This window comes from Myxocyprinus asiaticus, chromosome 23 (genome assembly GCF_019703515.2).
Source record: "Myxocyprinus asiaticus isolate MX2 ecotype Aquarium Trade chromosome 23, UBuf_Myxa_2, whole genome shotgun sequence".
Taxonomy (NCBI): domain Eukaryota; kingdom Metazoa; phylum Chordata; class Actinopteri; order Cypriniformes; family Catostomidae; genus Myxocyprinus; species Myxocyprinus asiaticus.
The window spans coordinates 23,438,694-23,465,091 of record NC_059366.1 but is presented as its reverse complement, the minus strand read 5'-3'; the positions used below and the strand labels follow the sequence as shown (position 1 = coordinate 23,465,091).

Here is a 26,398-nt window from a genome sequence, read left to right as displayed (position 1 = left end):
GAGAGAATATTCATTTTTGGGTGAACTATTCTTTTAAATCGTAGTGACTTAAACCATAGCAATCTTAAAACATTCCTTTGCCACATTTTTCAAATAAGGAGGAAAACATATATGGATTAAATGGTGAACCATAATAATAAAACTATAAAGTAGTAAAGCTGAGAATTAATAAAAAGGCAGTTTGTCAAACATTAATGCATGAATGATGGGTTTATCATTATCATTTGTTGTGATATAATTATTAAATTAGAGTTATTACTACTCTCTGTAAACTACTGTAAACTAAAGTGAATGAGTGCCTTGGAATGAACATTGGCTACTCTTTTGGGTTGGTCTTATCTGTTAGACAATGATAATAATTACATAGGTGTACTGCCACACAGTATGTCTATTGAAGCTTAGTGTTTGCATTTAAGTTATTAGGCTGAAGATTTGTTTGCATAAAAAAAAAAAAACCCCACAGGGCCCAACAAGTGCTATTACAACAATTATTTTATAAATTATTAAAATACAACTATTAACTATAAATTATACAAGTTTGATGCACAGCATATCAGAGTTTAATGCACAGCACTTCAAGACAACAAGTCAGTCGAACAGTCTTTACTGACACTTGACTCTCTTGGTGCCAGCAAGCTCTTTTCTTAACTAGCTTCATGCTGGAAGATCACGGTTGTTAAATCCACCCCTGCAGATTTCAATCAAGCCTGAACCAAACCTGTAGGAAGGAAGCATTTAATTAAAACTGGTGATAGTATTCTAATGACGTGATAGAGATGAATTAATGATGATTTTGCATATTGAGAGGCATTGGATGTGTTCTCTCTAATAATTAGCTGTGTTGTGGTGTCCAGCATGTTTGTGCTATCTAGTCTTTAATGAAACTGACAATAATTTGACATGCTTCTTGTGTGCTTTTTTGCTTCAAGATATAAATGCCTAAATTTAAGATACATCTTAGAGAGACTCTCAGTTAAATTGTGGGATTAAGGAGAGGCCACTCCACTTCTTTCAGAAAATATTATTGCAAGATAGCAAGAATAGAAAAACAAATGTCTTAGAAAAAGGTTCTCAAGAGCAATGCTAACTTAGTTCTACTCTTTCGAGAGGACACTGCCATCTTCTGGATAAAGCATGAGGGAGAGAGATTCAAGTAGTAAAATTCATGAGTCACTTAAAGGGATAGTTCAAAAAAATGAAAACTCTCATCATTTTCTCACCTTCATGCCATCCCTGATGTGTATAACTTTCTTTCTTCTACAGAACACAAACAAAGATTTTTAGAAAAATATCTCAGCTCTGTAGGTCCATACAATGCAAGTGAATGGCAACCAAATCATTGAAGCTCCAAAAAGCACATAAAGGCAGCAAAAAGGTAATCCATATTAATCCAGTGGTTTAATCCAAGTCTTCTGAAGTGATCTAATTGGTTTTGAGTGAGAACAGACCCAGATGTAACTCCTTTTTCACTGTACATCTTGCCATTGCAGTCTTTAGGCACAATCAGGATTTCAAGATTGATTACACTTCCTAGTGCTTGACACATGCGCAGAATGCTAGATGGTGCTAGGAAGTGTAATCAAGCTTGAAATCATGATAGCCAAGGAGACTGCTGATGTTAAGATTTGTATATTGAAAAAGGAGTTACGTTTTAGTGTTCTCACTCTTTGATTGCTTCATAAGACATGGATTAATCAACTGGAGTCTTATTATGCTGCCTTTATGTGCTTTTTAGACCTTCAAATTTTGACCACCATTCACTTGCATTATGAGGACCTACAGAGCTTAGATATTATTCTAAAAATATTCATTTGTGTTCTGCAGAAGAAAGAAAGTCATACTCATCTGGGATGGCATGAGTGTGAGTGAATTATGAGATATAAACTATTCGTTTAACAGAAATCATTAAAGACAGTACCATCTTTGATTAAAAATGACATGTCTGAATGCAAATAAGTTTGAATTTGGCAGCCATGGTGAACTGGAATCAGATCAGTGTGTATAAGAGTGGGGTTTTAGATCATTTTAATATACTTGATAAACTGGTCTGTTATTATTTATATTATTTCCTATGTAATGTTAATGCATTATACATTACACATACACAACATCAGACAAAATAACATATTGTTGCAATTTTCTATATGGATAATGCATAATCCTCAGTACTATGCCTATCACACAAATGTTCATGTGCTCAGCACTCTTCAAGCTCTTAGCCTGTCAATCCATTCATATCCTGTCAGTGCACTATCTTTTAGAATCCCACTTCCTGAGTAGCCTGTAGCTCCACATTTATTGGAAGACCTGTCTGTTCACATGTCCCACCCCTTTTGTTTGACCGCCTCTGGTGCCCCGCACCCAATGCACTCTGCTGTTCCAGCGCAAGACATATCCTCTCCACCAGCCACTAATGCAGCAAATGGTTCTCCCTCAACTAATCAGCATTTGTCAGCTCACCCAGCCCAATAGTACCAGCAGAACAACGGCACAGGGTGTAGGCTTAGCAGGGGTAAGTGTACTATTTTGCTCAGCATCACTGAGAGATTCATTTAGATTTTAGAGCAGACCTCAATGCCTAACCAACATGACAAGGCATAAACTCTTTGAATTCATGACTGTTGTGATGATTTCTGAATGATTACTGCATAGTTTATTACAATGTTTTTTCTTGTTCAGCCTGTGTGTAATGTGAGTAAATCTTCTTCCATGTGATGGATTGTCCAACAGGCGGGACAGTGATGCAGGAAATAAGAGTCATATGATAGCCAGATCCTGAGTGCAGATCAGCAGAAAACAGCAGAACATGATGTTCAGTCAAACTAAGAGCTGAATGTAGGTCAGTTTATAACATCATGTTTTGTTTTTTTGTTTTTGTTTTTTGCAGGAAAATTCAGTCTGTCATGAATAAAGGATAATAGGTAGGTTATTAGTTTTCTTGAAAATATTTTAGTGATGCTCAAATATTAACCATGAGATGGTAACAAAGTATGTTAGTTTTCTGTTTGTGTGCAGTGGAACCAGGGAGAAAGGTCTCACGAGAAACACAAAGTTCATCTTACCCCTGAAAGAGGCTGTGGTGAGCTGCAGTCATGTATTCCCCCCAGAGCCTTCACCGATGGGGCATCACCCATAGCGAAAGTATGGAGCGTCTGGCCTACAGTCAAGGTAAGACCATTACTATACTAGTAAGTTAGTGATGTTTGAGACTTGGCTCAACTTGAAGTCCAGTAGTGTAATGACACTCATTGTTTAGAAGGAGCATAATCCTCAGCACCAGTGCTGTGGTTTTCAGCAGAGTTGTTAAGGTTCGTGTTCATGAATAAGGGCAAATTCCTCAGTGCAAGATGTGTTAGAGAAACATGTCTCTGTAACATAACAATAAGGTTCTTTAATTAAAAGATTATTCCGGGTTAATTTAAGTTAAGCTCAATTGACAGCATTTAGGGACATAATGTTGATTACCACAAAAATTATATTCGAATTGTCCCTCCTTTAAAAGAAGCAAATATTTGGGTTACAGTGAGGCATTTACAATGGAAGTGAATGGGGCCAATCTGTAAACATTAAAATACTCACTGTTTCAAAAGTATAGCCACAAGACGTAAACAGTATGCATGTTAACATGATTTTAGTGTGCTAAAATCACTCACTAACCTTTTCTGTGTAAAGTTAGAACCAATTTGACAACTTTGTTGCCGTGAAGACTTAACACTGTAAACCCAAAAACACTAAATTGACTGCAAAAACAACAATTTAAACAACTTTAAAGCCTAAACAATACACAAATGTTAACGGAAGAATAACATTTTTATAAAATAATAAGCTTCACATTTCTGCCTTTAAAACCTCCAAAAATTGGCCCCATTGACTTCCAATGTAAGTGCCTAATATTTGTAACCTTGATTTTTGCTGCTTCTTTTTTTTTTTTTTTTTTAAGAAAAGGAGGGACTAGTTGAAATTATTTCTGTGGTAATCAACATTATGCCACAAATACTGTTGAGTTATTGAGCTTATCTTGTAATGAACCAGGAATATTCCTTTAAGAAATATCACACAAGCAAGTGTGCTGTCCTTCTGAGGTGGACATGAGGCCACAGGTAATCACATCCGTGCTAAAATATGGAACAACTGGATGATTGCGAGTATAATAGGTTTTGTACAAACAGTTAAGTTGTATAAAAGCAAATTATATTAAATAACTTACATTTCAGACAAAATTTAGCCTGTTAGTTTGTGCATTTCTTCTCCACCAGTGAAAATAGTTCCAAAAGAAGCCAAAGAATCAAGCACAACTCCACTCACTACACAAATCTTAATACTCTGTTTTGAAGTAGTGGTGTTTTGTTTGTAATTGAATCCATTTATTTATTTATTATTTAAAAAAATCATGCCCGTTCACTTCCATCATTTCCAACTCTGTTTTCAACCAATCAGTATTTACTGAACAACTCACTCATACCATAAAAGACGCTCATTTGTCGCCACCTATTGGCGTAAATATGCACTGTCCAGAAATGGTCACTGAACGAATCAGTGCATGAAATCAAAATGAACGATGAATAAAATCCCCACCACTATTTAGAAACTCATATACGGAGAAGCGAAGTGATACAAATAGTGAAGCGTCCCAGTGCCGTTGGACTGTATAGCCGCACTCTTGGAACGCTGCTAATCCAATCAGCTTCGAGAACTGGAACGAACTGTTGAATAACATTCGATAACTACATTAGTAAACATGAATAAAAAATGAACAATTATTGTAAAGCATTTATATATATTTTAATTAAAAGTTGTATACGTTAACATTAGTTAATGCATTGTGAACTGACATTAACTTGCAATGAACAATTGTTTTTTTATATAAATGAACGTGAACCAAGATTTAATAAATGCTGTTTAAAAAATATTGCTCATTGTTAGTTCATAATACCTAATGCATTTACTAACATTAACAAATAGAACCATATTGTAAAGTGTCACCAATCACTCTTTACAGTTTATTCAAAGCAGCCACAGGCAGCTGAGAATAAGTTTGCAACAATTATAAAATGATATTTAGTCAAACTCAGAATTGATTAAATTCATAATTTCCCCCTATTTATCCTTACTATTTAAGGACAGCCATATAAATGTTAAAACTTCCTATCAATTGTTCTTGCTGTCCAAATGAAATATTTCAGGGTCCAGACAATCTGCCACACAAGCAGTAGAGGGTGGTATATCCATACTCTTTTACGTCTTTTTAGCGTTTTGACACCACCCCTTTGCTGCAAACGGAATCGTGCAGGAGTGCTCGGGTGTAAACAAAACTAGAATACGGCCTTGCGTTCTGCTACGATCGGATGCTCATATGAATGGAAAACACGCGTCGCCTCTGGGGCGTTGACAAGGCACATCGCAGAGAAAAGCGCTTGAATCGCGTCGCTCATTCTTTATCAATGCCGTTCAACACACTGCCAACGCGGTTGTTAGGTGAAGCGTTATCCTAAACTGTATGATATTCACTACGATGGCGACTCCTGCAGAACAGGACCTTGCGTTGGCAGAAGCATCAGAGAGCAACAAAGAGAGAGCGCAAGTGTTCGGTGTTCTCAGACTGCAGGAGGATAAAGCGGCCAGCGAGAGAGCCAGCAGCCCTGCCATGAAATCTGGAGACGGGAGATGGCAGGCGCCCATATTCGCTTTTGCCAGAAAAGCGTCAGAAACCTTCTCGGGCGGCATTCACGTTCTCCCCAAAATGACAGAGCCGAAAACGTCCGAGGAATGGGGTGCCAAGGGTAGGTTACTGCTGACAATACCATTTATAAAGTCGTTGGCGGCTGTAGGAATCAGTTGCTCAGATGTACGTAATAAGAATGATGTCATACAGAATGCATTGGTGTGGATCCATTTGTGAGTCCAATAAATCCTGGCGCGTTAACGGCACTTTCCACAACGTCCTAGGTATTATTTATACGTTTGCTATGCCAAATGTATTTTAATTACGAGGTACCCCACTTGGCTGTCATGATAACCCGTGATACTTGTCCCCCTCTCTTTGACAAAAGGCCATTGACAAGTAACCTAAGGGGCCGTTCACACTGAAAGTGTGTTGCGTTTAAAAAAAAAAAGCTGGACGCATCGAACCGAACGCAACGCATGTGTCTCTACACGTGTTTTCAGCAGAAGTTCTTTTTAACGTGACAAGGTGTATGGAAATGATTTGTAGTGAATTACTAATACATACAATGGTAATTGCAGGGAGAGTAGAAATGTGATTTAATTATCAAAACCTACAAACCTTTTAAGTTATTGACCTGACAGAAATGAAGCAGAAGAGATTAATCATTTACCCAGACCAACTGAAGTGGCACTGGGATGTTGGGAAGTAGACTACCACACTATGCTTGTTAGACAGAGCTTGTATGAATATGTTTGATTAGCCTGATGAGTGAAACAGGGTCCAACTTGTCACTGATATTCAAAACTGATAAGTGATCAATTCTCCAATTTCTCTGTGATGTATTTGTAGTTGAAACACAAAACAAAAAGCGTGGAACGGCTTTGTTTTGGACTGATGAAAGACAATACAGTTAAAGGAATAGTTCACCCAAAAATGAAAATGCTCTCATCATTTACTCACCCTCATACCATGTCAGATTTGTATGATTTTTTTCATCTGCTGAACACAAGCAAATATTTTTCAAAAAAATATCTCAGCTCAGTGCAGGTGAATGGGTACCACAACTTTGAAGCTCCAAAAAGCACATAAAGGCAGCATAAAATTAATCTACGACTCCAGTGGTTAAATCCATGTCTTCAGAAGCGATATGAAAGGTGTGGGTGAGAAACAGATAAATATTTAAGTCCTTGTTTACTATAAATGTCCACTTTCAGTTCCACACTCCTCTTCTTTTGTTTTTGGTAATTATTATTCTCTGTGCATATCGCCACCTACTGGGCAGGGAGGAGAATTCATAGTAAAAAAGGACTTTATATTGATCTGTTTCTCACCCTTTATGTGCTTTTTGGAGCTTCAAAGATCTGGTCACCATTCACTTGGATTGTATGGACCTACTGAGCTGAAATATGTTTCTAAAAATCTTTGTTTGTGTTCAGCAGAAGAAAGAAAGTCACACATCTGGGATGGCATGAGGGTGAGTAAATGATGAGAGAATTTTCATTTTTGGGTGAACTTCCCTTTAAAGCCAGTAGTTGTGAAGAGTACATTAAGGGCTTGTTAAAATTTACCTTGCTTTTTAGTTCACGCAGCCATTCACAATGTGGTCACATGATAGCTTTAAGGAAACAACCAGAGGTTAAAGTGCTGTTGTGAGTGTTTAGTTTTCTGTTTAGCTTGATTGTTGTTCTTGTTTGTGTTATTATTCTTCTTGAATCACAAAAGCAGACTTGGCGTTAATGCTATATTTTCAAGGTTTTGGATATGTTTGTTGTGTCTTCTAGCCTTGCGAGATCCCATGGCAATGGAACGAGCAAACTTGCTAAATATGGCTAAACTTAGCATCAAAGGTTTGATTGAGTCTGCTCTCAGCTTTGGACGAACCCTGGACTCTGACTATCCTCCTCTACAACAGTTCTTTGTTGTCATGGAACACTGCCTGAAGCATGGTCTCAAAGGTATGCTCAGACATCACTAAAGAGAGCCACAGAGAACCATCAGCTGACCAGTCATATATGCAGAGTTTTTAATCTTTCCTTATGCATGCTTTTTGAATAGAATAGCTAATGTAGTTTATTCTCATTATCTACTGTATTACATATCTCTTTATGGCCTATGTGAGTGTTATTCATAGACACCAGACAGATAGCAGTGACTGTTATACCATGTGACTCTATAATCAGAAACGAAGGGGGAATGTTTGTTTTTACAACTCATTCTCAGAAGTATATTAGATCATATGAGTACTCTCTTGGATGCCTGGTGTTTCATCAAAATGTGCATACTCTGTGTGTAAGATCTTAGCACCGAGTTGTTTAGCAAACATATTTGTCTCCATCTCCTAGTGAAGAAATCATTTCTTGGATACAACAAGTCATTGTGGGGGCCTCTGGAGATGGTTGAAAAGCTGTGCCCAGAAGCAGGCGAAATCGCAGCCAGTGTACGAGACCTTCCTGGCCTTAAGTATGTGCAGTGCTGAAGACAATATGAGGCTTTACAATTCATTTGTTTACTTTGTTGATAAATTACAACACCTCAGAGTGTTTGTCTTAATTCGTTTTTCTGATCAATCTCAAAGAACATGGAAGCTCCAGATTCAACTACAAAAGCAGTCTAGTTTTCTAACACTCTCTCACCTGTATTCCTCAATACATTATGAGAATAGGGAAGTGCTATTCAAAAAAGGGAAGTGCAAATTTCAGTTTTAGTTCCATGACAAAACTGAAACTTGCAAATGTGTGTAAAACCAAATACTAGAGTCTTACAAATCACTGGTTGGATAGACAGTCTTTGGCATCATAGTCTTTTTGCTGCCTCTTTGACAGGTTTTAAGGAGGATACAAATATTATTATATCCAGCTTTGTATGTCCTCTATCTCTCTGTCTGTCTGTCTGTCTGTCTGTCTGTCTGTCCAGATATGAGTCAGTGTAAACATATTTGTATATGTAGTTAGTTTCAATACACCGTTTTTGACTGATTGCCGTTACTGTGCCTGTTTGTAATGTTTGCCAACTGTCACAATAAGCTTTTCCATAAAAATGTACGTGTTTGTTAGGACGCCTCTGGGCAGAGCCAGAGCATGGCTGAGACTGGCACTAATGCAGAAGAAACTGGCAGATTACCTACGTCTCCTTATCACCAGGAAATACATACTTAGGTTAGTTTTTTTATATCCAACATCTGAAATTCTTTCTTTCGTTCTTTCTTTCTTTGGCACAACAGTTGTGCCAGACATAGTGATTAGAGAAGTGATAAGATATGCCTGAAACAAATGAGTGTTGCATTTCCTGTTTAGAGTATCAAAGTGCACTGAGAAGTGCTCGCTAGGGGGTGTGCATTATATACATACAGCCTTATAATAAAAGTCCTTCTTTTTCTGCTGCTTAAGATTTAAACATCATTTTCTAACCTGTGGTTCCATATTTAATTTGTGAGAATCTGTTTTTGAATTTTTTTTTTTTAACCTTAAATTATGACTAATAAAATGTACTTATAAATACTGTATATGTTTTTTTGTTTTGTTTTTTTTTTTGCTTTTTCTCCCAATTTGGAATGCCCAATTCTCAATGTGCTTTTTAAGTCCTCGTGGTCGCGTAGTGATTCGCCTCAATCTGGGTGGCGGAGGACGAATCCCAGTTGCCTCCGCGTCTGAGACCGTCAACCCGTGCATCTTATCACGTGGCTTGTTGAGCATGTTGCCACGGAGACATAGCATGTGTGGAGGCTTCACGCCATCCATCGCAGTAACTACACTCAACTCACCATACGCCCCACTGAGAACGAACCACATTATAGCGACCACGAGGAGGTTACCCCGTGTGACTCTACCCTCCCTAGCAACCGGGCCAATTTAGTTGCTTAGGGGACCTGACTGGAGTCACTCAGCACGCCCTGGGATTCGAACTAGCGAACTCCAGGGTGGTACCCAGCGTCTTTTACCTCTGAGCAACCCAGGCCCCTCAGTATTTATATGTATTAACTTTGTGCTTTTGTCACAACAAAGTAACGAAATACACATATACTCTATGTAATATCATTCATATACTGTATCAGTGTTGTCATTTTTAGTGCTTCAGAAAAACAACAAATGCTACATAATGCAGTTTTGTTACAATGGGAAGTAAGCATATTGCAATTCAACGTGGCACTACGTCATTTCAGTTTTGCAAAGATACTGTATTTACATTTTAGACCATGCAGATTCTTTAGAGGTTTGTTTTTAGACTATGAAATATTATAGCCAGGGTTTGGGCAGTTATAATAGTGAAGAAGAATTCATATTGTCATTAAGGTGCATGATTGGGTGATGTGTGAATTTGTCCACATGCGGCTCATTGCAGTGGCCAGGCTTGGGTGCATGAAAGTATGAATTGCAGCTATCAAGATATGCAGTCACAAAGACCTTGAGAAGTATTTTGCTTGATGGGAAAGTCTGGGAAGGTAAATGTTCCTGTAAATGAAATGCAGGAAAAAGCAAGACCAAGCTGTTGGAATGAGGTCTAGCCAGCTATTAAAAATCAACTTTGAGGATTAAATAGCATAAATGTTCTCTTTTAGTATTTTAAGTCAGCAAGATGCAGTATCAGAGTACAGCTGTACTCAAAGTAGACTAAAGTAAGTGGTGGTAGTTTGCCTCGGTATAGCTTATAACCCATGTGTGCCACATTGCTGTGGGACCTGTGACAAGTGACTGAGGTTTAACCATTCTGAAGCATGATAGTTGTGTTTTTTTTATTTTTTATTGTTATACATATAAAGAATGATAAATGATAAAACACATATGTGTATGTGCAGTGAGTTTTATGAGAGCTCAGCAGTGATGCTGGAGGAGGAGGGAGCAGTTATCGTCGGTCTTCTGGTGGGACTTAACGTCATAGATGCCAACTTATGTGTGAAGGGCGAGGACCTCGATACACAAGTATGAACATTGTATATTGGCCATTTTTAATAACTTGACTTGTGGTTTCTGTTTGAGTAATATTAATGCCTTGTATTTGAATCCACAGGTTGGTGTAATAGACTTCTCCATGTACTTGAAGAATGACATGGATGACTACAGAAGTGAAGAAAGGTAGAAAGTATACTTGTTAGAAAGCATGCTTAATGTACTGAACATTTTAATGGCCACTCATCCGTTGTCTAAAGTGGGGAAAATATATTACAGTAAATCATTATTATAATACTTAATACATTATTAATGCATTACCATAATATATTTTTCTTTATTAATGGCTTTCATCAACATTTTTTTAAATAGAAATGGTCAAATTGCAGCCATTTTGGATCAGAAGAACTATGTTGAAGAATTAAATAGGCAGCTGAAGTAAGTTCATGCTCTTTCTAAAGCAATTGTGAAATATGGAGAATGAGTGATCGCAAAACCAGTGCAAAGTATTGGCTATAATATGAATTCATGTGTTTTTTTTAAAAATAAGTACTTTTAAGTCAACATGAAATCAAAATCAACCCTATTTATTTTCTAAATGCATGTTCCTGGTCTTATTCTGTATGATTCTTCTGTGCACGCACTTTATATAAAAAAATCTAATTAACTGTAATAACTTGATCTGCCTTTGAAACAATTTTATGGCTGACATCACAAATCCCTCCTACTGTTTCAACTCCTAACATCTAACAATTCTGGTATGTAATGCCCAGTGTTCATGATTCAGTCAATTCCCATTGGATAAAATCAAGTTTCGTCCCACAGTTTTTCTGTTGAAAACCCTGGTGCACTCAGAAATATGTGGGATTATGGAAGTAAAATGGGTTGCAAACAGCATTTCATGTTGACTTTTAAACTTTGATGTAACCTACTGCTTATGATGTTAATCTAAAACTTTGTTTTGGTCAGTTCCACACTTCAAGGATTACAGGGACGTGTGGAGTCATTAGAAAAATCCAACTCCAAACTCATCGAAGAGGTACTGTTTGTTTTCAGTATTTAGAAGAATTAGTATTACCTGGTGAATAGAGATATCTGATACCAACTTTTTGTTGTTGTTGTTTTTTTTATTATTACAGTTGGCAATAGCAAAAAACAACATAATTAAACTACAGGAAGAGAACCACCAACTCAGGACTGAAAATTCTGTAATACTAATGAAAGCACAACAGCGTCTTGAGGTATTGTCATTGTTCACAAAAGTAAAAATTTTCTCATCATTTACTCACCCTCATGCCATCCCAGATGTGTATGACTCTCTTTTTTCTGCTGAACACAAACAACTATTTTTAGAAGAATATCTCAGCTCTGTAGGTCCATACAATTCAAATGAATGGTGACCAAACTTTAAAGGCAGCATAAAAGTAATCCATACGACTCCAGTGGTTAAATCCATGTCTTCTGAAGCATATAATAGGTGTGGGTGATAAACAGATCAATGTTTAAGTACTTTCTTTTACCATAAATTCTCCTCCCTGCCCAGTAGGTGGCAATATGCACAAAGAATGTAAAATGCCAAAAACAAAAGAAGAATGTGAAAGTGGAGATTGATAGTAAAAAAGGAATTAAATATTGATCTGTTTATCCATAATTATCATATAGCCTCTAAAGACACGGATTTAATATGGATTACATTTTTGTTGCCTTTATGTGCTTTTTTGAAGCTTCAAAATTTTTGACCATGTTGACTTGCAATGAATGGACCTACAGAGCTGAGATATACTTGTATAAATATTTGTTTGTGTTCAGTTTGGGGGGTCATACACTTCTGCATGAGAGTGCGTAAATTATTAGACATTTTATATTTTTATAAAGGTGAACTATTCCTTTGAAGCAAGTAACTCAGTAACTACTGTGTGTATAGTTTGATTACTATCTAATTATACAGTAATTAGATACACCCTGGTCTAAAACTTTGCAAGGCTTTGACTAGGCTAATTTAGTTAGTAACAAACTGTGATCAGTAGTGATAAAAATGTCAAACCGTTGGTACATATTAATGCAATATGTTCTCCATTCTGAAAAGCTGGCAGAGGGAGATTTGAACTGTGAACTGGACACGTACAAGCAGTCAAGGCAGGGCCTAGATGAAATGTACAATGAGGCAAGACGGCAACTTAAAGAGGAGTGTCAACTCAGACAGGTCTGTGCTCAACCACATAAAAGTACTTGCTTTTTAGATTGAGCAGTGGTGCATGGCACAATTAAGAGGACAAACCTGTTTTTAGTACGTAACCATTCCTTGAATCGCTCTGTGTGTTCCAGGATGTGGAGAATGAGCTGGTTGTGCAGGTGAGCATGAAGCAGGAGATGGAGATGGCAATGAAACTGTTAGAAAAGGACATCCATGAAAAACAAGACACTTTGATTGGACTTCGGCACCAATTAGATGAGGTTAAAGCCATCAATGTGGAGATGTACCAAAAAATGCAGGTAAAACATAGTTCATTTTATTTACAAAATCTTGCTGAAATAAAATATGTTTCATAAAACAATCTGTAATTATCAACAGTCTTCAGATGACAGCATGAGACAAAAAAATGACATGATTGCACGATTGGAGGAGAAGACAAATCAAATAACGGCAACTATGAAACAGCTGGAGCAAAGGTGAGAAGCGATTACTAATTTATTTTGGATGTCATGTCAGGCATAACGTTCTAGCCCAAAGTATACTTTAGTTTTTACATGCTCGCTAGCGCACGCGTACATGAATACACACTATTTCTCTTAAGGAGTTTAGACACACAAAGATGTCTTTATAGTCTTTCAGACTCAAGTTTTTAAATTTAGGTATCTCCTGACCTCCTGACTGTTGTTGTTTCCACCTTCGTCTCCTGTTGTTCACTGGTTGATTCAAGTTGTTTTGTGCTACTATGTGAACGCAACGGCCCAACTGTGAGTGTTGCCACCTTGTGGACACACTAATTAGTGCAAATAATTCCTCCTAAGCGCTCATGTACCCTGCTGATCACGAAATCTACGTCACTTCCCCTGTACGCATGCAAGCGTACACGTAAAAAACAAAGTATAATTTGGGCTTCAGTGGACTCATACACCTGAAGTGCATTTAGCTTATTTTTAGCAGTACAGCATAATATTTTGGAGTTTATTTTAAGCATTGATTTCACCTTGCGTACATTAGAGATATTTGTGAACAATACTAAGTTAAAGGAACGTTTTGTTTGCCAAATTCAGAAGAAGGTTATCTGCAGAGGGTTGCATATTACAGTATAAACTGCACCTCAGGATCTAATGTCTGGTTTTGCAGACAAAATCAAATTAAAGTACATTAATGGTGTCAGAACTATCAGTGGTTTTGTTTTATGAGTGGTGGCAGTTTTCTGAGGGTCAGGACTCAGGAAGTGCCTAGCTACTTGATAGCATGCAAAAGGACTTTGCATGCATATAATCTAACACCGTGTCCTAACCAGATGAGTCACGATAATGAGTCAGGGATAAAAGGTATATTCCATGTTTTGTCCTAAGCAGCCGTGACAGGACAGTTTATGATTTTCGCAGTGTTTTGTAGGGTATTTCTGCTAACTGTGAACTCTCATTGGTCCAAATCCAGCTTCTCATAACAGTACATTAAGCATCAAATATGACTGGCTGTGATTGTGCTATGTCACAGCAGTTCAGCGTGAACACACAAATTGCTTGCCGCTGAAATCTAATCACATCACATCTGGTTAGGTCATGGTGGAAGAATGCATTGAATGGCTTTCTCTAATCTAACCACTCATCCTTTAGCATTTGTGTTGTTTCTTGTTGTAATGTGGTGCTTTCAGAGCTGTCATATCCACATGAATCATCCTTCCCTTTCTTCTCCATTGATTTATTGCCATCGTATTTCTGATGTTTGTATGACTGCACTGCTTAACAAGTTCTTTGGAAGCTTTGGGATGAAATTGAAATTCACTGATATTTACATCCTCTTTCCCTTTTTGTTCCCCCTTTTCATTTCTTTTTTTTCTTCATCTTCTCCCTTCCTCTAATTCCATGTTTTTCTCAATTAACGAATAGCGACAAGGACCTACTCAGCCAGACAAGAACTCTTGCCATGTCATTTGTCAAATGCGCTAGCACAGATACCGAGCACCAGTACAAACTTGTCAAGGATATTTCCTTCTGATATTAAGATAAATTTGCTATTTGTCACTTAACAGTAGTTGTGTGGCGAAATGCGGTATCTTAAAAGTTGATCGCTCTTTACTAGTCCTCTTATAAGTTTTATTTAATGATGGTTTTTCCACATACTATTTAGTGATCCCAGCAAGTCTCTTTCTTGTGGTACTGTAGCATAAATATTTACCTGTAACATTTAACAGTCACATAATTTCACAAATATGATGTGTCTTTTATCACAATCTTCAATAAATTTGATGTTTTAAACTACTCTTAACTGTCTATTCAGTGAGTCATTTGTCAAAAACATTAAAATTTACAAATCAAAGTAACCTTGACCCCTATAGACCTTTGTCAGCGTAGACAGCATACTGTATTTAATTTTTCATGAAAGAAAACAGTGCTGTGTGGGATAGACCTACAGTTGTACTGTTCTGTGTCGACTTTGAATTTTCACAGCCCATGTTTTCCCCTTTTTGTTCACCGTATTGTTTTAAAAAGATGTTTCGTCAAAGGAACAATCGATGCCAAAGTATACAGTACAACCTTTTGAATGCAGTGTATCCCTCACAGCCTCGTTATTATTTGTGAAAAATTAACTAAGGTCCATTGCTTAAATTGCCCACTCGTGTACATTTTTTGCTTTTTCTGCAGCGCAAATCTTTTCTGTCATCTAGCTCTGTATTTGTTCCCACTCTTTTGTGCCTGTTGAAATATGGCCATCTCTTTATTTTGTATCCGATTTGTTCCAATACATTCCCGCACATTCCGTCACATTCAGAGCCGTAGTTTTACCCAGTTGGTTTGAATTACACCAGATTGCAGGATGCAGAGAGAGAACGTTCCAGTGCTGAAGCCGGAGTGCGCAAATTCAAGCAGGACTTCACTAACAAAGCTGACAGTCTCCAAAAGCAGATAGCCCAGAGGGAGAAGCAAATGTGAGTTTTGCAGCATCTATCATTCATTTTGAATAGAACCTGATGCCAATTAGGGAAGTGTAAACCAGTGGTAAGCCTAACATGTTTATTGTTTGTTAATGTTAGTTAATAAAAATACAATTATTATTAACTAATGTTAACATATACAATGATTGTGATTTTAAAAATGTGTTAGTATATGTTTAAATTAACATTAACCAAGAGATTAATAAATGCTGTAAAAGTATTGTTCATGTTTAATGTAACCTTATTTTTAAGTGATACCGAATCTTCATTTTTAGCATTTTAAGAATTATTATAGCAGTTCCGATTATTATATTATAGTTTATTAAATATTTATTGGAATTTAGGATTTTCCAAAAGGGATACATTAAAGCGGCAATTATATGATTTCCTTTTCTCCATATGTGGCAACACCTCTAAACACACCAGGGCGACTAAAAGGTTTCCAACTGAGCAATCAACGACAGATGAAGTGAGGGACTTGGATATCAAAAAAAAAAAAAAAAAATCTATTCTAGAGTAAATCTTATGGACTGATGAAAAGAATGTATAGTCCCTACCAGATGGGTTCAAAAGTCTCTAAATATCTGTAAGACCAAGATTTTTACACATCCTGTGAAACGTCAGTGTTGCTCTAGGGGGCTTACACAATTTTGCTTCACTATGATCAAGGACTGAGTCCATCAAAAGATTAAAGTCTCCTCCCAATATTATATCATGAGGGGTGCCAGTGGCTTGCAATATAAAAAAGTCCTGATCATCAACGTTAGGTGCATAAATATTAGCCAAAATAAAACTTTGTCCCTGAATTTCAGCTAAAACAATAATGACTCTTACATTATATAATAATTTACTAAACCCGAACATCCCCCAGAACCAAACAAACAGAAAAAAGAAACACGTGCGCATTAACCCCGCGCACAACAGCGCCAACTGGCGTCCATCCCTCCAAACTCAAACAGTCCATGTACTCCTAAGAGAACCCCCGCAACAACTTTGCTGTCAGATTGCTCAAGTCCGGTGTTTCTATAAAAAGTTTGTGAGACAGAATTACACAGCAAAAGATAATCTATAAAACAAACTCCAGCCAATAGACGGAATAAGCACAAAGAATGTGTAGCTTCATCCATAAAACTGTCCTGAAAGTATGTTACTATACAAAATAAACTCCAGCCGCTAGGCGAAACCAGCACAAAAAGAACGTGCGGATTCTTCAAACAGTCAAACGAATGTTCAGTGAGCCAGTCCACTCGGCTGCAACATGAGTGCAAACAAGTGACTTAATCACTCCAATGTCTTTGCAAGAAATGTTCCACAAAACAAACCCCAGCCAACAGGAGAAATAAGCACAAAGAGCATGTAGATTCATCCACAAAACTGTCCCGAAGGTGTGCCACTCTACAAAATAAACTCCAGCTGCTAGGCGGAACCATCACAAAAAAAAGCGTGCAGAATCTTCAAACAGTCGAGTGAATTTTCAGTGAGCCGGTCCACTCGGCTGCAACGTGAGTACAATGAGATGACTTGCTCACTCCATTGACTTTATGAAGGATATCGCTTGCTGTAGGCATGTGAATGTTTTACGGCCATCCTTAGCATCTATTCTCAGTTTGGCCGGCAATATCAGTGCAAAAGCGACCTTCCGTTGGTGTTTAAGTTTCTTGCATTTCTCGAATCGATCACTCTTCTCTCTTGTCGAATTCGCAAAGTCTGGGAAAAAGAAAATGCTGTGGTTCTTCCAAGAAAGCCTTCCTTTACTCCTCGCGTAACACAAAATCTTTATCGGATGATCTCAGAAATTTGGCCAGAATTGATCAGGGCCTGTCTCCCTCTGTGGATCGAAGAGCAGGAATCCTGTGAGCTTGCTCGATTTCCAGCTTATGGCCTGCTATGTCGAGCAGATTTGGAAAGAGCCCATCCAGGAATTTCACTGTATCCTGTCCCTCTGCTCCCTCAGGGATTCCAACGATTCACCACCTACGGTTCTCCATGTCCTCCAACTTCACCCAGACACGCCCCAAATCCACTTCGGTTGCTAGCGAATTTGCAGATAATTCCCTCTCCGATGACTTCAGGTAATCGATCCGTTTCTCGACATCCCCCACTCTTGTAACCACATCAGTGAACTTCGCCACCATGACAGTTATCGATCGACACACCACAGCAAGATCCCCCAAGTCAGCAACAACCTTCGTCAACATTGCCGACATGTTCAGCATCTCTCGCCGCATTTCCCTCACCTCTCCGACCAAATTGACTCCCAGGCTTGCGGCCTGCTCGGGGGCATCAGCTTGAGCATGTAAGTGTCTTTTAATGTCTCCAGAGCCAGAGGATTTTGAATTCTTTGACATGTTGTCCTCCTAGAACAGTTATGGAACAGAGTGTATCGAATCTCACCGGTTTATGTCAAAAAAAGTATTAAAACTAGCAAAGTGCGCAGAGCTCACCGTTCACACATCCGATCCTCGCATGGCGTCACGTGACTCCCCATAGTTTATTAATTATTAACTTGAAGCTTCCTTGGAAGTATGCCCCCTCCTAAAAAAAAACACTGGTGTAAACTGTACCTCATTCTTTTATTTGTACCACACCGAATCTCATTTACAGTATTTACAGTTGATGCTGGTTTGGAAAATAGGAAGAAATTGAATGGGAAATTTATGTGACTAATATGTTTAGTATGCAGCTGGAAACAGACTTCAAAATAGAGAGAGAATGGCGGCAGACATTACAGAATGAATTGGAAAGAGAACGAGAGACCATTGCCCAGCTCACTGCTGAGGCCCAGCAAATCAGCAGACTCAAAAAAGTAAGATGAATTTCTCCATTCTCAATGACAATGTCCACAGTAAGTCCGTATGAGGACTAAGGTACTGCTATCATTTAAAGGAACGTTTCACCTAAAAAGTTGATCATTTACTCATTTACATGTCATTCCAAATGCTTTATTTACTTCCGTGGAAAAGAAAAGGTAAATTTTTGAAGAATATGCTGGCTGCTCCTTTTCATATAATGTGAGAATGAGGACGGGTGATGTCAAATTCCAAAATCGCTACAGCAGAGGGCAGGATTTTCAGTGAATAATGGGTAAAAGCTGAAGACAGGAACTTTTTCGTTGTTAAAATACTTTCTTTTATCCCAGCTTATTTTGCAGAGACAACTATAAGTAAGCCATTTGTTGGTTAATTTCCTAGAGAACTGTAAACACTGTCTCTTTGGTGCTATAAAAATTTCTCAGTTTGTTTTGAATGGCTCGTCCAGCCCAACACAGCAACATTGGCTCAACCGATGGATTGAATTTGTGACGGGACTATCGGTTTGTTTGATCAACAGCAGTGTTTGAAAAAGATGTTTGAAAACAATGTTTATTTTTGCAATTCTGTTGGTGCAGACATTACACACTTCAGCTTTAAATTTTTGTTTATTTGTCACACAAAGCTATTTTATGGCTTCAGAACAATGGCATATAGAGTAATATGGACCACTTTTAAGAAAATTTGATGATGCTTTTTGTAATTTTGGAGCTTGATCAATTACTTGATGATTATTATTATATGAAAAAAAGCAGCTTGGATATTAGTCAACATTTCACCTTTTATTTTCCATGGAAGAAAGAATTGCAGGGTCATATTATGAAAGCCATAACAAAATAAGTGTAAGTAATGATGAAATTTGTATTTAATATGAACTACAATTTTGGTCAGAATGCTCGATTGAGCTTTTAGAAGAATAGAACAATCCAGTCCTACAAGCTCTGACATGTCTTTTTGTCCTCTCAGGAATTTCACAGGTTGCAGGATGAGAACACACAGCTGAAGGGAATTTGTGAGGAGCATGAGCAGGCACTGGAAGAGTTGGGCTGCAAACTCAGCGAGTATGTATGATTGAAATCAATCCTCCACCCACCACCAAAATTAATGTTTTTCTTGTGCTGATACACACACATTTCTTTTTCAGGTCAAAGTTGAAAATTGAAGATATAAAAGAAGCAAATAAGTCACTTCAGGTTTGCGTTCAAAAATTGTTACGATAACACTAACAAAAAGTACAGTGGTATTACCATGTTTTTTTGTTTTGTTTTTTTTGACATGGTACCATGGTTTTACCATCGGATACCATTACTGTACCATGGTTCCGCCACAGTACTTTTTTGTAAGATAATTATCAAAGTTCAGTCCATGTGTGTGTTGAGTCTTTTAACGAGTTCATTTTTGGGGCCTGGGTAGCTCAGTGGTAAAAGACGCTGGCTACCACCCCTGGAGTTCGCTAGCTCGCTAGTTCGAATCCCAGGGCGTGGTGAGTGACTCCAGCCAGGTCGCCTAAGCAACCAAATTGGCCCGGTTGCTAGGGAGGATAGAGTCACATGAGGTAACCTCCTAGTGGTCGCTATAATGTGGTTCGTTCTCGGTGAGTTGAGCATGGATGCCGCGGTGGATGGCGTGAAACGCACTATGTCTCCGTGGCAATGTGCTCAACAAGTCATGTGATAAGATGCATGGGTTGGCGGTCTCAGACGCCGCTGGGATTCGTCCTCCACCCGGATTGAGGCAAATCACTACGCGACCACGAGGACTTAAAAAAGCGCATAGGGAATTGGGCATTCCAAATTGGGTGAAAAAGGGAAAAAAACAAAACAAGCTTGCCTATGTTATTAATAAACTATTTATTTTAGGGTGGACAGGTTTGGCTGAAGGATAAAGATGCTACACACTGCAAGCTTTGCGAGAAGGAATTTTCAATTTCAAGAAGAAAGGTCAGAATCCAAAATGCCATTCTGTGATATACAATGTAATCTGTATTACAGCTTGCCATCCATTTTCACATATTTCTGAATAAAGCAATTTTTAAATGAGAGAAAAATGGGTTTGGTACTGGATTTATGCACTGGAAAACATTTCCACGTAAGAATTAGATGATGCTTTAATATGAAGGTAAATCAGTAGCAAAACTTGAGAGCTTGCATATTTGGAGTTGAGAACTTGTACAATAAATATTCATACTCGTAAATTGAAATGTAAACTTACAGAACCGATGTGAAAACTTGTAAAAGAAAAATTTGAAGTTGAATGTTGCAATCTGCACTCACAGACAGTAATTCAAAGCTTGTGTACTGAATTCACAATTGCGTAAAATTACGTTCACATAAATACAACTACAGACACAAAGTTGTATTACACATTAACTTTTGTACTTTAAATTTTCACAGTACAACCACAAATCGGCACTTACAACCTCTCAAATTTGGCACTGTGACTTTACATCTTCACGCCTTGACTTTTGCAACTACTTTTGCAAAAAACCTGTAGCAAAACTCACTTGTGCACTTGTAAAATCCTGGTGCGAGAGAGCAAGATCAGTGTTCGTTTCGAATGAAGTCATTTTATTGGTTGGTGCCTAGCCAAAGAAATGGGACGTTTTTGTACACGATGATGTCACGCCAAAGCGCCAGTCTGCACCTTTTTATTAGGGCAAAGCAGGACAGGTGTTATGGATCAACTGGAGCTCGTGTTAACTTGGCGTATAATTTGGGGGTGTATAACTGGGGATGCTTATAATTTCACTTGCCAAGGAATGAAGAAAATACATTTTGCACATTATACAAAATATTGGTATCATTATTAACCCACTTTGTTTCACTGATGTCTGTTCTAATGAATTTGACACAGTTTAAGAGCGATTTTAACAGTTTCACAGGGTAACATGGTTACCTATGTTAACATGGGACATTGATTTGATTGGGAACTGCCGATTACACTTGTCAGAGCAGTAAATCGCAAGTGGAATTATTTTATTTGCAATATTATACAACCAGTTAACACGATCCCCAGTTGATCCATAATACCTGTCCTGCTTTGCCCTAACAAAAAGGTGTGTGGCGTGACGTCATCGTATACAAAATGTCCCATTTCTTTGGATAGGCATCAACAAAATAAAATGACTTCATTGCCCCCTCCCTCGCCGGACACTGGCTTGCTGTCTCGCACCAGGATTTTACAAGTGCACAAGTGAGTTTTGCTACAGGTTTTTCGCAAAAGTAGTTGCAAAAGTCAAGGCGTGAAGATTTAAAGATGCAGTGTCAGATTTAAGAGGCTGTAAGTGCCGATTTGTGGTTGTACTGCGAAAATTAAAGTACAAAAGTTAATATGTAATACAAGTTTGTGTCTGTAGTTGTATTTATGTGAATGTAATTTTACAAATTTGTGACTAGTCTGCAATTGTGAATTCAGAACACAAGCTTTGAATAATTATCTGTGAGTGCAGATTGCAACATTCAACTTCAAATTTTTATTTTACAAGTTTTCACATCGGTTCTGTAAGTGTACTTACGAGTACAAATATTTATTGTATAAGTTCTCAAATCCAAATATGTAAGCTCTCGAGTTTAGCTACTGATTTACCTTCATACTTGAATGAAAAACTGATTTGCCAAGTGATGCTCTTTACCCTTAAAGGTGACTTCACTATCAAATCCTCAGAATTATTAAAGGGATAGTTCACCAAAAAATGAAAATTCTCTTATCATTTACTTATCCTCATACCATCCCAGATGTGTATGACTTTCTTTCTTCTAGAGAACACAACTGAAGATTTTTCTAAGACTATTTCAGCTCTAGTGGCCCTCAAAATGTAAGTGAATGGTGACCAGAACTCAGAATGTCCAAAAAGGAGATAAAGGCAGCAAAAAAGTAATTCATATGACTCCAGTGTTTAAATACATGTCGAAGCAATATGATAGGTGTGGGTGAGAAACAGGTCAATATTTAAGTCCTTTTTTACTATCAATCTCCACGTTTGACCAGCCCCAACCAGTCGGTGGCTGAATGTGAAAGTGAAAGTCACTTCCACATCAGAATGTGAAAGTGTGGATTTTCAGTAAAAAAGGACTTAAATATTGATCTGTTTCTCACCCACACCTATCATATCACTTCAGAAGATATGAATTTAACCACTGGAGTCATATGAATTAATTTGATGTTGCCTTATGTCCTTTTTGGGCCTTTTGCGTTCTAGTCACCACCATTCACTTGCATTGCGAAGACCTAGAGCTGAGATATTCTAAAAATCTTTGTTTGTGTTCTACAGTAGAAAGTCAGTCATGCACATCTGTAATGGCATGAGGGTAAGTAAATGATGAGAGAATTTTCATTTTTGGGTGAACTATCACTTTAACTTATCTCCTAAGAAAATAACTTAATGGCAATTCCCCAGGGCAACTGTCTGGATGAATCCCAAAATACAGTTGCGAAGATTCCACCGACTCACTTAAAGTACAATTGAAACCAAAAACAAAGAGAAATGGCCCTTTAATTGAAATTATCTCATCTGTCTTTGTTTGAACAGCACCACTGCAGGAACTGTGGAGAGATCTTCTGCAATGCTTGCTCAGATAATGAGCTGCCGCTCCCTGCTTCACCAAAACCTGTGAGAGTCTGCGACACCTGCCACGCTCTGCTTCTGCAGCGCTGCTCCTCCAACGCCACATAAGACAGAAATAACAGTGCACAATAACAAAAGCTAATATGAACTTTATTTGGGACATTGCGCGGTCTTACATTGTGTCACGCTATAACAAAGTGACCAAAATGGATGCACCTGTTTTTTCATGGTTGAAGTTTACATTTCACACAGGAATAAGCCTGTTGCCCCAGAGCAGATTTAACAACAGCTCTATAATGTTTGTGCAGTTGGCCAAAGCAGTGTTTGGCACTTAGTGTGCCCAAAGAAAGATGAACTGAAGTTTACAAATTGGTTATAAATCATGACTCTGGGCAGTAAGTAGCTGAATTTCAGATTGGATTATTTTAAGCACAGCATTCCCACACATGCTGGAAATATACTTTTGATACACGAAGGGTGAACAGGATTCATTCTTCACGTCACATGTCGAAAGTTAACACAATTACTAAATAGGATATTTTCTAAAACATTATTTTAAATTCAGTTGAAAGACATTAATTTGTGCCATTTCATTTGTGTTTAACAAGCCAAACTGACAAACAGGGATTTTACACAATTGTTTCCCTGGTTAGGTGCGAGTTGAAAAATCTGTATACACAAGTAAACATGTTGTCAGTGCTGCTCAAGTACAATTGAGTTGGATTCACATCAGATAGCACAGAAAATCTTGGTGTTAATTCACACTAGCAGGTTTACCTTGGTACAGAACGGGAATGTTACTCACTTTGGAGTACTTTGCTGACTTGCCTTGAATATGCTGACATTTCCCTTGAATAGTTGGAGCTATTCAAAATCCAGTGGTTAACTTATACAGTTGTGGTCAAAAGTTTACATACACTTGTAAAGATCATGTATATCATGGCAGTCTTGAGTTTCCAATGATTTCTACAACTCTTATTTTTCTGTGATGGAATGATTGGAACACATACATCTTGTCACCAAAAACATTCATGCATTTTGTTCTTTTATGAATTTATTATGAGTCTTCCTGAAGTATGACAGAATCTGATGGGTCAGATATATACATACAGCAACTTGAATTTTGGTGATGTAGAAACTTTGCTTTGTGGCATGGCCTGTTAAATTCTTGTGAGTGATTATGATTGACTACAGCTGGTGACTTCTCGGAGCCCATTTAAATAGGGCTGGTTTGATAGACTCAGCCACAAACGCTACAGTGGGAAAGTCTAAGGAGCTCAGCATGGATCTGAAAAAGTGGATCATTGACTTGAACAAGTCAGGAAAGTCACTTGGAGCCATTTCAAAGCAGTTACAAGTCCCAAGATCAACTGCAAACAGTTATTTGTAAGTATAAAGTGCATAGCATAGTTCTGTCACTGCCATGATCAGGAAGAAAACGCAAGCTATCACCTGTTGCTGAGAGAATATTGGTCACGATGGTCAAGAGTCAACCAAGAACCACCAAAAGGCAGGTCTGTAATGAATTAGAAGCTGCTGGAACACAGGTGTCAGTGTCCACAGTCAAGCGGGTTTTACATCGCCATGGGCTGAGAGACTGCCATGCAAAGTGGAAGCCCTTGCTCCAGATGCGGCACCTTAACGTTAGACTGAAGTTTGCTGCTGATCATCTGGACAAAGAAAAAGCCTTTTGGAGAAAAGTTCTGTGGTCAAATGAAACAGAAATTTAGTTATTTGGCTACAATGACCAGAAATCTGTTTGGAGGGGAGAAGGTGAGGCCTTTAACCTGAAGAACACCATACCTACCGTCAAGCATGGTGGTGGTGGTATCATGCTCTGGGGCTGTTTTGCTGCCAGTGGAACTGGTGCTTTACAGAAAGTAAATGGAATAATGGCGGATTACCTCCAAATTCATAAGGAAATGCTAACACTATCAGCCAGAAGGTTGGGTCTTGGATGCAGTTGGGTGTTCCAACAGGACAATGACCCCAAACACACATCAGAAATGGTAAAGGAATGGCTAAATCAGGCTAGAATTAAGATTTTAGAATAGCCTTCCCAAAGTCCTGACTTAAACCCCCACGTTCTCATTGACTGCTGAATAAACAAGTCTGTGTCAGAAAGCCAACATTTAGTTGAACTGCACCAATACTATCAAGAGGAGTGGTCAAAGATACAACCAGAAGCTTGTGGATGACTACCAAAAGCATCTAATTGCTGTGAAAAGGACATTCAACCAAATATTAGCATTGCTGTATGTATATGTCACATTTTCAGAAGACCCTTAATAAATTAATAACAGAACCAAAATGCATTAATGTTTTTTGTGGCAAAGACATATGTGTTCCAATCATTCCATCACAGAACTATGAGTTGTAGAAATCATTGGAAACTCAAGACTGCCTTGATATACCTGTTCTTTGCAAGTGTATTTAAACTTTTGACCACAACTGTAAATGTGATTTATGTATGAATCTGTACATATGCCTTAATCCACTAAAGTTTATTTCAATTCCACTTTTTGTGTTATGGATGTTTTGAGATCTAAACATTTAGTACATTCCCAAAAAGGTACAAAAAAGCTACACAAACTGTCTGTGAAATGCATCTTGAAATACTGAAACTATATAATGAAGAATGAATGGAGATGTGTTCATTCAAAAGCAAGAAATCACACTTTATTTTGAGTTACATTAGTTTCCTTCAATGAACAAAGAAACCTTTCAACATTCTTTGGTCAAAAGTACAATATATCAATAAAGGGTTTTATTCCATAGATGTGTAAAATTCACAGGTTTCAATTTAGAAATTTTACAGAGCAGCAAAAATAGGTGAACATCCAAAATGATGTTATTGCTTAGGGAAAGGAAAGATAAAAGTCCCTTCAGTGCAATTCCACACACACAACTCGAGCGTCAAGCTATTCATCCTCAATTTTGAGTCAAAACACATACAAAGTACTAATTTTTATAGTTAAGATTTAAACACAGAAATATTTAATATAAAATTGAATAGGCAAAATGTACAGTCGCCGCTCAACCTATGCAACAGCTCATATATATAGATAGATAGATATATATACAGCTCTGGGGAAAAATTAAGAGACCACTGCTAAATTTTCAGTTCTCTGGATTTACTCTTAATAGGTATGTGTTTGAGTAAAATTAACATTTTTGTTTTATTCTATAAAGTACTGACAACATTTCTCCCAAATTCCAAATAACAATATTGTCATATAGAGCAGAAAATGACAACTGATCAAAATAAAGATGCAGTGTTTTTAGACCTCGAATAATGCAAAGAAAACAAGTTCATATTAATTTATAAACAACACAATACTAAT

General features: G+C 37.7%; 1 protein-coding gene across 3 annotated transcripts; it reads left to right on the top strand.

Annotated features, from left to right (window-relative positions):
• The first annotated feature begins 3,021 nt into the window (after window positions 1-3,021).
• On the top strand, window positions 3,022-25,572 carry LOC127413825 (RUN and FYVE domain-containing protein 2-like). Of its 3 annotated transcripts, none has more exons than XM_051651270.1 (18): window positions 3,022-3,168; window positions 7,447-7,620; window positions 8,008-8,125; window positions 8,719-8,820; window positions 10,458-10,581; window positions 10,670-10,734; window positions 10,921-10,986; window positions 11,518-11,587; window positions 11,688-11,789; window positions 12,635-12,751; window positions 12,874-13,041; window positions 13,121-13,218; window positions 15,555-15,674; window positions 18,357-18,486; window positions 19,457-19,551; window positions 19,635-19,683; window positions 20,350-20,430; window positions 23,019-25,572. In XM_051651270.1, exons 1-18 carry the CDS (start codon window positions 3,093-3,095, stop codon window positions 23,160-23,162), a joined length of 1,899 nt encoding a protein of 632 aa, XP_051507230.1. In that variant the 5' UTR covers window positions 3,022-3,092; the 3' UTR covers window positions 23,163-25,572. The 3 variants fall into 3 exon arrangements, with proteins under 3 accessions (XP_051507230.1, XP_051507231.1, XP_051507229.1); XM_051651269.1 differs by lacking the exon at window positions 3,022-3,168 and adding an exon at window positions 5,252-5,780; XM_051651271.1 differs by lacking the exons at window positions 3,022-3,168; window positions 15,555-15,674; window positions 18,357-18,486; ... (2 more) ...; window positions 20,350-20,430; window positions 23,019-25,572 and adding exons at window positions 5,250-5,780; window positions 14,635-15,007.
• The last annotated feature ends 826 nt before the right edge of the window (window positions 25,573-26,398 follow it).

Excerpts from the sequence above, each read along its gene's own strand:
- LOC127413825 (XM_051651269.1), top strand. The coding sequence starts at position 5,498 with ATGATATTCACTACGATGGCGACTCCTGCAGAACAGGACCTTGCGTTG. Across the intron at positions 8,126-8,718 it reads CGAGACCTTCCTGGCCTTAA|GACGCCTCTGGGCAGAGCCA; the intron begins GTATGTGCAGTG and ends CGTGTTTGTTAG. Across the intron at positions 11,588-11,687 it reads ACTCCAAACTCATCGAAGAG|TTGGCAATAGCAAAAAACAA; the intron begins GTACTGTTTGTT and ends TTATTATTACAG.